The following is a 14088-nucleotide window of genomic DNA, read 5'->3' as shown; positions in this document are numbered from 1 at the left end:
CTTCCCCTGGCTTTGAAACCACTCTGAGCCCCGCTGCACATACCCCGCCTCCCCAGCCGATTGGTGCGAGTTCCTTCCTCTCTGAATCGACGGGGTCCCCCCTGGAAGGTGTTAAGGGCCCAGAAGAACATCGTGGGGAAGCTTCAGTTACATCTGAGGAGGGACTGGAGGGCAGTTTGCCCATAGAACCGCCGTGGAATGAGGGGAGAGGAGCTGAGGGACAAAGTGCGAGCCATGATCAGTCTTCTGAAAGGTTTGTACTTCCTAAAGAGTTGGTAGTCAAACCAAGGGAAGTGACCTTAGACGCTTTATGGGATTTAGTATCTAACCTGAGACAGACATTCTTGAAGCAGATTAATGATGTTTCACCAAAAATAAAGACTCTAGAAATTGACTTACAAAAAAAAGAGGAAGATATCAAGGTTTTAAAAGATAAAGTTGAAAAAATGGACCATAAGATTAAGAGTTTTGAATTACTACAACCTACAATGATAAAAGATTTGACAAACCTCAGGCAAAAAATGGAGACTTTTGATAACTATACTAAAAACCACAACCTGAGATTTGTTAACTTCCCTAAAATACAAAATGTTGCTCCTCTTGAAATGTTAAAACGTTATCTTCGGGAAGTTTTGAATATACCGGAACAGAACCTACCACCGTTTTCCCAAGTATATTATATCCCAGGGAAGAGCCTGAATCAAGTAGCTGAAAATCCTATAGACATATCTCTCTTGCTTGAAACTTCTGACACTGAATTAGCAACAGCCGCCACTTTGGTGGCGACTGTTGCGTTATTGCCTGACAAGGATTGGATTTTCCGTTAGTTTTTCCGAAACAAGGATAAAACTTTCTTAAGTTTTAAAATACTGTTATTTCCTGATGTCTCTAAGGAGACAAGACGACGGAGGAAACAATTTTTGCTCCTTAGGCCAGAAATTCTGCACTTGGGGGGATACCTTTTTTTTAAGATACCCCTGCAAGTGCATAGTAAGGCTTAGGGAGAAGAAATATGTATTTACAGAACCTGCACATGTATCGACACTCAGTAAAAATGGAGAAGCATTAAAGAAAGGAACAACTCCACTTAACAGAGTTTGGAATCCTGTATTGTTTTCCTATATATATTTCTCCCTTTGATTTCCTAAAATCTTGGATCTCAATTTATGGACTTGAGTGTCATTTATCCTTTTGAGAATGTAATTTTATTTTCTCTTTTTCCTTTGTTTAATGTATAAGTTTGTTTGATATCGACACTTTTCTAACACAAGATGTTTCTTGTATATATTGTTTAAATTAATAAATATAAATAAAAAAAAGAAAAAAAAGAAAATGTGACAGCACCCCCACTAGCAGGACTGTAGGTAGAGGACTCCCGCTCAGCTTAGAGGGATCAGTGCGCCTTCCACTTGCTGAAACTGCACCTTCTGTACTGTACTGCTCCCCAGGATTTTTTTTAACAGAAATGCAAAACCATGCATTTTTTAGAAATAAATCTTGGTTGACAAATTCTAGACCATTCTTAAAGCTTTGCTGGTTACCTTCACTTTGAGGCAGTCTACTCTGTTACAGATTTTGGTGTCATCTGCTAAAAGTCAAACTTTTCCCAATTCTCCGCAATATCACTTATAAAAATGTTGAAAAGAAAAGGATTAAGGACTGCTCCTTGTGACATACCACTTGTATGGCCCCTTTCCTTAGAGTGAACTTCTTACCACTACCTTTTGTTGCCTCCCACTCAACCAATTTCTGCCCTAGTCAGTCACTGAGATAGATGTCAGCTGGACAGTTTGGCATGATAGTCTGACACAACCTGGAGGTGGTGGAGACAAAGACTGTGACAGAGTTTAAGAAGGCGTGGGACAGACACGTGGAATCTCTTAGGAAAAGGAGGAGTTAGTGGTTACTGAGGATGGCCCTTATCTGCTATCATGTTTCTATGTTTCTAACCCTGATGGATTGGAGTAAAATCTCCAAACTCTACCTTTGCAGTTATCCATGAGTTAAAGAAAATCAAAAAAGATGTTGGCTGGTAACAGGGACCTGTCTCAGCATGGCTGACAGGTAGCTACAATCTCAAGATTGGTCCCCCCCCCACCCCCCCCACCCCCATTGGATTACTTTAATATTACTTTTATATATATAAATATGTAATGGCAAAATTACATTTTTCCTACTCTATTCTTTTTGAATAGACTATGAGGGCATTTTCGAAAGAAACGTCCAAGTTGCGATTTGGACATCTTTGCAAAATGTCGAAATCCAGGGGCGGGGAAAACTGTATTTTTGAAAAAAGATGGACGTCCATCTTTCGTTTCAAAAATACCGTCAGAGACATCCAAATCCTTAAATTTGGACGTCCTTGGATTTAGACGTTTCTGACTTTCGATGATTTTCAAAACCAAAGACGTCCATGTCAAAAACGTCCAAATGCAAGCCATTTGGACGTGGGAGGAGCCAGCATTTGTAGTGCACTGGTCCCCCTGACATGCCAGGACACCAACCCGGGCACCCTAGGGGGCACTGCAGTGGACTTCATAAAATGCTCTCAGGAACATAGCTCCCTTACCTTGTGTGCTGAGCCCCCCCCCCCCCAAAAAAAAAACCCAAAACCCACTACCCCCAACTGTACACCACTACCATAGCCCTTACGGGTGAAGGGGGGCACCTAGATGTGGGTACAGTGGGTTTGTGGTGGGTTTTGGAGAGCTCACTCTTTCCTCCACAAATGTAACAGATAGGGGGGGTATGGGCCTGGGTCCGCCTGTCTGAAGTGCACTGCAGTACCCATTAAAACTGCTCCTAGGACCTTCATGCGCTGTGATGGACCTGAGTATGACATCTGAGGCTGGCATAGAGGCTGGCACGAAATATTTTTAAAGATGTTTTTTGAAGGTGGGAGGGGGTTAGTGACCACTCGAGTAGTAACGGGAGGTCATCCCCTATTCCCTCCTGTGGTCAACTGGTCATTTTGGGCACCTTTTTGTGCCTTATTCATGAAAAAAACACATCCGGGTGAAAACGTCCAAGTGTTTGTCAGGGATGTCCTTGCTTTTTTCAATTATGGGTCAAAGACATCCAAGTGTTAGGCACACCCAAGTCCCACCTTCATTACGCCTCCGACATGCCCCCTTGAAATTTGGACGTCCTTGTGACGGACTGCAGTTGGAGATGTCCAGAATCTGGTTTCGATTATACCGATGTGGACATCGCTGGGAGATGGACATCCATCTTCCGATTTATGTTGAAAGATGGACGTCCTTCTCTTTCGAAAATGAGCCTGTATATCTCAGTTATGATTCTCTATATACTATATCTCTATGACTACCATTAAATCCAGTTTTGCCTCTTCCATCACTTCCTGTAGATCCAGGATATTATTTTCCACACTATAAACATTATACATAGATTTTCAGGTGGTATCCTTTTCCCCATTTCTATACAAGCACAAACACCCTCCTTCTATAACAGGTTACCTAAAGTTAGGCTATATGTTGCCGGTAGATAGCGAGGGTCCGGTCTACTCCAAGAACCCCAACCATTCATCATTTAAAGCAGTTGTTTTGGAATATGTACTTTTTGAATAAGTTACCTGCAATACACAGATGATGCCTGGGGGCTTTTGAAAAGAGATGGCAACTCTTTGAGATGTGGTTCCACTCCACCTCATAACCTTATAAACATAGTGAAGTTTGTTTCTCTTATGTGAGGGTGCCTTCCTGTACAATGTTATATAATGTTTTACTATGCTTGATTTTTTGAATAAGAGAATGGTGATGTTTCTCAGTTTTCCTGATATGCCTATTTGTTATTAGGGATGATGTAACTGGTCTTTTGGGTAATGGGGGTTATGGGTACCATGTTTATGAGGGGTTATTTTGATAATAGGGGGGTTGTGTTATTTTTTTTTCTGTATTTTTGGCTAATGTAAATTTATAAAACTTTTTCAATAAAGAATAAAGTTTTAAAAAATAGCAAAACTTGCGGTAAAATAACAGTAGTCTACATTGATAACTTTCCTTCTTAAGGGGGTCTTTTACAGTGGTGTTCCTTAGTTGGCTGCCACCCAGGGCGGATCGTCGCTGCGCACCCCCCTGGATGCACTGCTTTTACCTCCTGGGATGCTGGGAGCAGCCGCGCTCCACTGGTTCCCTGCTCCCTCTGCCCCGAAACAGAAAATAACATCAGAGGGAGCAGGGAACTGGAGGAACCGACAGCCGCACAACTGCTCCCTGCACCCCCCTGCCCCCACCGCCCACCCTCTGTACGCCGCTGGTCTTTTACAAAGGTGCACTAGAGACGCCCATAGGAATATATGGTCGTCAAAACGCTAGCTTGCTTTTGTAAAAGGACCTCGAAGTGCATAATTGTTGCATGTAGATGCATGCATTGACACCGGCCGAAGACCTGGCATAAGTGCACTTGTCTAAATTTAGGTGCACTAATGCTGACTTATGCGTGTAAGTGCTCTAACAGAATAGGCTCATCCTATAACACCCTCATCCTCCCCGTCTCATCTGCCCGCAACCTCGGAGTCATCTTTGACTCCTCTCTCTCCTTCTCTGCGCATATCCAGCAGATAGCCAAGACCTGTCGCTTCTTCCTCTTTAACATCAGCAAAATTCGCCCTTTCCTCTCTGAACACACCACCCGAACTCTCGTCCACGCTCTCATTACCTCTCGCCTGGACTACTGCAACTTACTCCTCACCGGCCTCCCACTTAGCCATCTATCCCCCCTTCAGTCTGTTCAGAACTCTGCTGCACGTCTCATATTCCGCCAGAACCGATATACTCATATCACCCCTCTCCTCAGGTCACTTCACTGGCTTCCGATCGGATACCACATTCAATTCAAGCTTCTCCTTCTTACCTACAAATGCACTCAGTCTGCTGCCCCTCACTACCTCTCTACCCTCATTTCCCCTTACGTTCCCGCCCGTAACCTCCGTTCACAGGATAAATCCCTCCTCTCAGTACCCTTCTCCACCACCGCCAACTCCAGGCTCCGCTCATTCTGCCTCGCCTCACCCTATGCTTGGAACAACCTTCCTGAACCCTTACGCCAAGCCCCCTCCCTGCCCGTCTTCAAGTCTTTGCTTAAAGCCCACCTCTTCAATGCTGCGTTCGGCACCTAACCCTTACCGTTCAGTGAATCCAGACTGCCTCAATTTGACTGCCCCTATCGGACCGACCGTTCACTTGTCTATTAGATTGTAAGCTCTTTGAGCAGGGACTGTCTCTCTTTGTTAAATTGTACAGCGCTGCGTAACCCTAGTAGCGCTCTAGAAATGTTAAGTAGTAGTAGTAGTAGTAGCCTATGTAATTTAGGCACCTAAACTGTAGCACCCAGTTATAGAAATGCCTTCCTAATGTTTTACTTAACTGAGGGTTTTTATTTATTTCAGGGCATTGTCCACTCATGATCTTAGTTTAAAGCCTTCCTCAGTAAGTTTGCCAGTCTGTTTTGGAAAATGCTTCATCTCTTCTTCAACAGGTGGACTCTCTGTTCAGTAGTCCATGGAATATTGACTCGTGGTCCAGGAAGCTAAATAACTTTCACTGTAACCTTAGTGCATTTGTAAATACAATTTTAATAACTGAATTCTACCTTATATTTTTGGTGTTTTAGCTCGGCGAACTACACCTCTTTTGGAATATATTAAAAACAGGAAATTAGAAAAACAGGTAGGTCTTAATTTTTATTTGAGGCCCAACATGTTCATTGCAAACTATTTTATTTCCTTCTGGATTCTTGCAATCAATTGTCCAAAATGTTTTAGAGAATCAGAGAAGAGAAAAGAGAAGAGAGGAGGCGTCGGGAGTTGGAGAAAAAACGTCTGCGAGAGGAAGAGAAAAGGAAGCGCAGAGAAGAAGAAAGGCGGAAAAGAAAGGAAGCAGAGAAACAGAAGAAAATAGCAGAGAAAGAAATCAGGATCAAGGTAACTTTAAAACAGTATCTAAAATATTTACAGACCAGTATTCAAAGGGACTTATACATTTAGCAGCTACTGGAGTTAGAGCAGAATGACTCGCTAAAAATATAGCAGCAATATTAAACTGCTATCTGTATGTGGTTTAATTTAGTCCAGAAAAAAGTGGTTCAAAATTAAACTGCTTAGCTGTATGTATAGAGGCTGAGTATTGCTCCTATGCATAGAACTGCAGGTGATAAGCGTTTTCTACATACATTAAGCTTGGTCACCTATCCATATAGTAATGCTAAATATAAAGATTTTTTTTAGATGCTGTGGCTGGCATGTTTTTTTAAGTCCCTCTTCGCTGGGTCTGATTATTGAGTCCTTAGTATTTTTAAATCCCAGGGTTCTATTTTCAAGCTGATTTATAAAAACTTGGGCTACTAAGAGCATCAGTGTTTTATGTATCCTATGACCATTTAGGTTAGTACAACTACTACTCAGGGAATACTGAAACAGGTTGCAGTGTCCATCACCATTATATACTTACATGGACAATTTAATATAGGAAATTGTATTTGGGGCATTTTGCACCATCGGATAGTAAATTATGTTAATTGGAGGTTATTGTTCCTCTGAGGAATATCTGACTGCTATTTTCTAGCCTTTAACCCCATTAAGCCCCAACAGAGTCACAGAAAAATGCTGATAGGGCCAGCAGTAGATTGAACAGCTCCCAGAAAAAGAAAGTAAACAGATCCCTTGAGCATAATACAACCTAAAATTAGGCATAATCTAGGTACTACAGCTCAAGGCAATTTACCTAGCTGAAGAATAGAAAGAGAAGAAATGTTTAAATTTTACAACCTCAGTTAAAAAGAGGGGATTTAAAATGCTGACTTCTGTTTTCTAATGGGACTTCCCTTTAAAACCTGGTAGAAGAAGCAGATCTGGGAGTCAATCTTCAAATCCTCAGCTAAAATGCCCCTCTACATAAAAGTCAGCTTTGTCCCTTAAAAGGAATGATTGAGAAAAGAAGGAGCCTTTAAAAGAAATAAGCTTCAAAGTACCATGGACTAGATTCTGTTTTGGGCGCTGAAAAAAATGAGCGCTGAATGCTGTTCTCTAAGTGGCTTTCCAAGTCGGGTGCTGTTTATAGAATAGTGCGTAGCACTGGAATCTGTGCCCAACTTACAGCGTGAGGATTTACACCAACTGAAGCCTGGTATAAATCCTCCACATGTAAATTAGGTGCGGATCTCCTGAATTCTATAATACTGTGCGCATCTGTAGTGAACGACCGTGACTCACCCATGCTCTTCCCATGGCCACGCCCCCTTTTCAATTGCATTCTAAAAGATTTATGCGTGCATCATTATAGAATTGTGCTTAGTAGGATGCATGCATAAATCTAAATTGTTGCCAATTAACGATAATTGACTGTTAGTGCCCAATTATTGGTGCTAATTGGCTCATTACTCAATTAAATTGCATGCACAAAGTGGGCACACCCCCAAATTTGCACATGCAACTCTGAGCACCATATATAGAATCCAGGGGCAAGAGTATACAATGAAATGGAACACCTGATTCTAGTGTTCCAACCCCAAACCTCTGCCTTATAAATTAAAACTGTTCAAACAAATATATTTTTATGCATTGAGCCTGTGTTCATGCTTTCTATATAACTTCACATGAACAAAGATTTAAAATGTTAAATAGTGGTACACGTGTTAATATGCTATGTTGACATGAGTTTTTCCATTCTTTGTAGCTTCTTAAGAAGCCTGAAAAAGGAGATGAACAGGTGACAGAGAAGCAAAAAGATAAAGGGGATGAAACTGAAGCTGAAGAAGTGAAATGGGGAAAATCTTCTGGATCTGGGAACACAAAATCCAAACCTTTTGAAAGTTTTGTAAAAGAACTTAAGGAAAAGTAAGTAATATACAACCAGTAAGGCACTCGCATGTTAAAGACTGATGGGCTTGTATGTTATGGTTTTTTTTTATTGTGTCTTTTATCTGTTTTGTATATTTTTAATATCAAATTTCTTATCACGTAATAGTTTCATGCCACTGTTGATTGCTCACCTCCTAGAGCTCCCAACTAAGGGGTCCTTTTAGTAAGCTGTGGTAAAAATTGGCATTAGTGCACCCTTATGCGAGTCTTTCCCACATGCCACATGCCAAGGCCATTGTTACTGCAGCCTTAAAAATCCTCCTGTTTTTCAAAAAGTGGAGTTTAATTACTTGCTTGCTGCTTTTTTTTTTTTCATATGCTAATGTTGCCATTAGCGCGCAACCATTTTTTAAAATTACCAATGGAGCACTTATTTATTTTGCAGGCGGTAAAGGCTCTCGCATTTTCCTTGCGCTAACCAGTTAGCGAGTGGTAATGTAGATGTGCTAACTGGTTAGTGCAGGAACACCAACTTTCCACTCCTGACATGCCCTTTCAAAAAAAATACAAAATTATTTAGCACACTGTTAGCGAGCGTATATTCAAAAATTACCACATGACACTGTGGCGCATCCTGCGGTAGTCCATTTTTTACTGTGTTAAGCATGCATTAGCACCTAATGCAGCTTAATAAACGGGCCTCAAATTTAGGCAATTCATAAACTGAAATAAAGAATATAAAAATATACCATCCGATATTCAGCCCATATTCAGCCGGTTTTTGCCCTCCACCAGTGCTAAAACCGGAAATTCAATGCCAGGCCCTTCTGCGGGTTTCAGCACTGAATTTCTAGTTTTTTTTAAGTTGGCTAGCTCATGCCCACTTAACTTAATATTCAAACTTAACCGGCCATTGGCTAGCACATAAACTCCCCCTTTTACAAAGCCGTTTTACAAAATGTCCAAAGTCAGACTTAGATGTCATATTGAAAATGCCCCTTTCCTCAGTGACCCTCCAGACTGGTCAAGATGCTTGGGTTATGCACGCCTACCAGCAGAGGGAGACTGAGAACACTAAAATTTAAACCAGTATAAGCAGCCAACCCCCAAGCAGCCAGTAAATCTCAGTCTCCAGCAGAGGGTAGACATGCAGCCTGAGCAGTCAGTCTGGTCTGGTAGGATTAGATTTTCTTAACTAATACCCTGTACTTGGAATTATTTTTGGTTGAGTGCTTCAAGAAAAGCAGGTCCAGTGGGATTCACTTTTCTCTGTGGAATTTAGCCGGTGTGTGGCTTATTGCCCGGCTGGCCTTTGGTTAGGCAGCCATGTGCCTCGGCTCCTGTTGTGACAGGAACCTTGAGAGCCATAACTTCTGGCAGTTTGTAGCTTTGAAATCCTCTTTCTGAACTTTCTGCCTGTTGCCGCTGCTCCTGCTATGGCAGGAACCTTGAGTGCTTAGCCCCTGTCAGCTCTTAGCAACTGGGCTTTTGTTGTGTGTAAAAAAAAAAAAAAAGAAAGAAAAAGAAACAGTGTTTGGCTGCTTGGCAGTGCTTGACTGTGTTGTTTGGGAAGCTGACAGAGAGGTCTGGGGATTTTGAGCAACTTTGAGAGAGCTGGGACGTTAGGGTGTACCGCTTTAAATTCGCGATGTCGGTGGGAAAGCCGTCACGCTGCCGTACTTGTGTACGAAGGGGGATAGACGTGCCAGGAGCTCAATGCAGGTTCTATGGGGAGCCTAAACAGCCTGATTCTTCGCCTCCAGTACTAGCTGCGGAGGGTTCAGGTAGCGGTAAAGGTTTGCCCGGCTCTGACTTGTCCTCTGGGCCCGAAGCGGCGGTTCCGATTTTGGCGGGAACTGCCGCCATCTTGGATTCGGGCACCACGGGGGTGGCTGCTCGCCCGCTGTTGGAAGGTTCAGGGCAGAGTGCTTCCAAGCCTCCGGAAGGTGCGGGGGCCATGGGGTTTCCTCCGGATTTTATTTGGGCCATGTTTCAGGCCTGGCAGTCCGGCCCTAATCGGTTAGAGCCTCTGAAGGGAGCAGGGCCTCTGGTTGCTAAGCGACAGCGTTTAGATTGGTCTGAAGAGCCAGATTTGTTTTCCTTGCCTCCCTCAGACGACGAGGGTAGTCTGCTGGGGGATGATTTCCTAGGGGACAAGGTTTCTGAGGAGGAGGGGCCTTTGCCAGGTGAAGACCCCTCGGTGGTGCGCATTTTCCCTAGGGATGAGCTTCCTGAGCTGATTGAGCAGGTAGTGTCCACGCTTAGGTTTGATTCGCCTGAGCCGGCAGTAGCGGACGCTAAGCAGCTTGACCCCTTAGTTAAGGAAATTCGGCGGGCAGCGCTTACTTTTCCTATGAATTCGGATCTCAGAGATATGATCTTCCAGGAGTGGTCCTCCCCAGATTCTCTTTGTAGGGTGAGCAGAGCTATGGCGAGACTGTACCCTATTCCGCAAGGGGATAAGGACTCCTTTAAGTCGCCGACAGTGGATGCGGTGGTGACCGCGGTTACCAAGGCTACGGCTATTCCGGTTGATGGGGGGGCTGCTCTCAGAGATCTGCAGGATAGGAGATTAGAGTCTTTCATTCGGCGCAATTTTGATCTCTCGGCATTGTCTCTTCAGGCCGCTCTGTGCGGGGGCCTAGTAGCCAGGGCGTGTTTCCGTTGGGCTGAAAGACTTTTGGATGGCCCAGCCTTAGATAGAGCTTCCTTGGTGCAAGTTAGAGATGGGCTCTTCCTTTTTGGCAGATTCTAGTTATGATCTGCTGAGAGCTTCTGCTAAGAATATGGCATTGGCGGTTGGAGCTCGTCGGGCTCTTTGGCTTCGTGGTTGGACGGCGGATGCGGCATCTAAGTCCAAGTTATGTTCTCTCCCCTTCAAGGGGACCTTGCTGTTTGGAGAAGAGTAGGATAAGTTGGTTCGTGGCCTTGGAGAGACCAAAGTGCCGCGTTTGCCGGAGTTGCGCCCCAAAGCAGGGGGTCGAGGTATGGCAGGGCGTGCGCGTTTCAAAGATACTTGGCGTTATAGGCCGGGTAGGTTCAGTGTTGCGCCTAGAGGTTGATTTTTTTCAGCGTACTCGGCCCTTTCGCGGAGGTCGGCGAGGAGGCCGAGACGCGCCAGGGGGAGGTCTGTCCTCCGGGCGTGCTTCACAATGAAGGTGTGCGGGTCCAGCCTCTGGTAAGGGTAGGGGCTCGTTTGAGTCAATTCTATCAGAGGTGGACCCATATCACGTCAGATCAGTGGGTACTCGAAGTTGTGCAAGACGGGTACGCGCTGGAATTCGAGACTTTCCTTCCAGATTTTTTCCTCGCCTCTCCGTGCCGCTCTCGGGTCAAGGCCAGGGCGATTTGGCAGACGCTTTGTCGGCTGATAGATCTGGGGGCGGTCGTTCCCGTGCCGGTTTCAGAAAGGGGGACTGGTTGTTATTCGATTTATTTTGTGGTCCCCAAAAAGGAAGGTTCCTGTCGGCCTCTTCTAGATCTCAAAAGGGTCAATGAGGCTTTGAAAGTTCCCTCCTTTCGCATGGAAACATTGCGCTCGGTCATAGTAGCGGTGCAGAAGGGGGAGTTTCTCACATCTTTGGATCTGACAGAAGCCTATCTTCATATTCCCATTTGGGTGGTGCATCATCGGTTTCTCCGTTTTGCGGTTCTGGGACAGCATTTTCAATTCTGTGTGCTGCTGTTCGGTCTGGCTACGGCGCCTGGTACCTTTTCCAAGGTTATGGTGGTCGTGGCGGCGACTTTGAGGAAACAAGGAGTGTTGGTACACCCGTATCTCGACGATTGGCTCATTTGCGCCAAGTCCCTTCAGGAGAGAGTGGATGCGATGGCGAAGGTGGTAGCTTTCTTGGAGTCACTTGGCTGGATGGTGAACTTGGTCAAGAGTCACCTAGTACCGACTCAGTCCCTGGAATATCTGGGGGTTCGCTTCGATACGGCGAAGGGCCGGGTGTTTTTACCGGCAGTTCGAATTGCCAAGATGCAGTTATTGATTCGCCAGTTTTGTGCCAAACGGTTCCCGTCTGCTCACTCTTACCTTCAGATTTTGGGACTCAAGGCGGCATCGATAGAGGTAGTGCCCTGGGCCAGGGCTCACATGAGGCGGCTGCAGGCGGCACTGTTGGAGCGGTGGTCTCCTCAGACTCAGAGCTTGGAGAAAAGACTGTGCTTGCCGGATCCAGTTCGTCTCAGCCTGCGATGGTGGCTTCACACGCCGAATCTGGAAAAAGGCATGCCCTTGGATCCTCCGGAGTGGACGGTGCTAACGACGGATGCCAGTCTAGCAGGTTCGGGGGCGCATTGTCTCAGAGAGGTAGCTCAGGGTCGCTGGTCGGAGGAGGAGGCCTTGTGGTCCGTAAATCGGTCGGAAACTCGGGCGATAAGGTTGGCACTGCAGTCCCTTCAGTATCTTCTCGAAGTCAAGGCAGTTCAAGTACTGTCCGACAATGCCACGGCAGTGGCGTACATAAATCATCAGGGGGGTACCAAGAGTCAAGAGGTGTCAGAGGAGACGGCGGAGTTAATGTGTTGGGCAGAACTTCATCTTCAGAGTCTCTTGGCAAGTCATGTAGCCAGAGTAGATAACGTCAGTGCGGATTTTCTGAGCAGGCACACGTTGGATCCAGGAGAGTGGTCGCTACATTGTCCATTGTTCCGTCGCCTAGTGAAGGAGTGGGGTCTGCCATTGATAGATCTCATGGCCTCGTCAGGCAATGCTCAAGTACCCAGGTTTTTCAGCCGGCGGCGAGATCCGAGGTCCGAGGGGATTGATGCTCTGGTGCTCGCGTGGCCCCCTCACCAGCTGTTGTACGTGTTTCCTCCTTGGCCCTTGATAGGACGGATAGTTCAAAGAATAGAGCGGTATGCCGGGACAGTAATTCTTGTGGCTCCAAATTGGCCTCGTTGGCCTTGGTTTGCCAATATAGTATGTCTGGCGATAAGCGGGCCACTCGCGCTGGCGGAGTCGGTGGTGTTGGTGCAAGGTCCGATCGTGATGCCAGACCCATCTCCGTTCTCGCTTACGGCCTGGCTCTTGAAAGGGACAGGCTGAAGAAGAAAGGTTTTTCAACTAAGGTGATTGATACTGTGTTGCAGTCCCGTAAACGTTCCACGTCCTTTGCTTATGTTAGGGTGTGGCGGATCTTTGAAGGTTGGTGTAACGATCGTTCTTGTTCGCCTTGGACCGCTTCCATTCCGGAGGTGTTAGAGTTTTTACAGGATGGTGTAGACAGAGGTTTTTCTCTTTCCTCTTTGAAGGTGCAGATTGTGGCTCTGTCCTGTTTTCGGGGAAGGATACGGGGAGTCTCCTTGGCGTCTTCCCCGGATGTGGTTCGGTTTTTACATGCTGTAATGCTGAGTCGTCCTCCTTGGCGGCCGGTTGAACCGCCGTGGGATTTGAACTTGGTGTTGGAAGTCTTGGTAGGGCCTCCCTTTGAGCCTTTGGGGTCGAGTACTCTTAAAGATCTTACTTTGAAGTCGGTGTTTTTGGTGGCTATTACTTCGGTGCGGCGAGTTTCGGAGTTGCAGGCTTTGTCTTGTCGCGGGCCTTTCCTGGCTTTTTCGAAGGAAAAGGTCTCTTTGAAGCCTGTTCCATCGTTTTTACCCAAGGTAGTGTTGTCTTTCCACGTAAATCAGGACATTTCTTTGCCAGTGCTGGGAGATAAGTTGGGAGATGCGTCTCAGCGCCGTTTAGCCAAGCTGGATGTTCGGCAAGTCTTGAGGGCTTATTTATCCAGGACTCGGGAGTTTCGGTCTTCAGATAGGTTGTTTGTGTTGTATGGCGGTGCAAAGAAGGGAGCTGCAGCTTCTAAGGCAACTATTTCTAGATGGTTGAAGGAGGCGGTTTCCTCGGCATAGTTGATCAAGGGACGTAGAGTGCCTGACCAACTGAAGGCGCATTTGACCAGGGGAGTAGCTTCCTCCTGGGCGGAGAGTGGTCTGGTTCCACCTCAAGATATTTGCAGGGCGGCGCTCTGGTCCTCGTTGCATTCGTTTGTGAAACATTATAGACTGGATGTGCAGGCTAGGGAGGATGCCAGTTTTGGTGCGGCAGTGTTGACTTCTGGGATAAAAGGTTCCCGCCTTAGGAGTTGTACTGCTTTGGTACTTCCCAAGCGTCTTGACCGGTCTGGAGGGTCGCTGAGGAAGGTGAAATTAGGTCTTACCTGCTAATTTTCTTAACTCTAGACCCTCCAGACCGGTCAAGAACCCTCCCACTGTGTACATGTTTCTTTGTGGTGAGTATGATTGGCAGAGTTCTGGTGTTCTTA

At 45.7% G+C, this 14088-nt stretch overlaps 1 protein-coding gene across 1 annotated transcript in view; it reads left to right on the top strand.

The window, feature by feature from the left end:
* Nucleotides 1-14088, top strand: part of UPF3A (UPF3A regulator of nonsense mediated mRNA decay) — a 99948-nt gene that overhangs the window by 58021 nt on the left and 27839 nt on the right. The window contains exons 6-8 of the mRNA XM_030199564.1: nucleotides 5632-5687; nucleotides 5783-5941; nucleotides 7692-7852. Of these exons, the coding sequence (XP_030055424.1) occupies nucleotides 5632-5687; nucleotides 5783-5941; nucleotides 7692-7852 (376 nt within the window). The remainder of the gene's footprint in view (nucleotides 1-5631; nucleotides 5688-5782; nucleotides 5942-7691; nucleotides 7853-14088) is intronic.

Source organism: Microcaecilia unicolor, chromosome 4, assembly GCF_901765095.1.
Source record: "Microcaecilia unicolor chromosome 4, aMicUni1.1, whole genome shotgun sequence".
Taxonomy (NCBI): domain Eukaryota; kingdom Metazoa; phylum Chordata; class Amphibia; order Gymnophiona; family Siphonopidae; genus Microcaecilia; species Microcaecilia unicolor.
The sequence above is the reverse complement of the archived record's forward strand: the minus strand, read 5'-3'. Positions and strand labels throughout refer to the sequence as shown.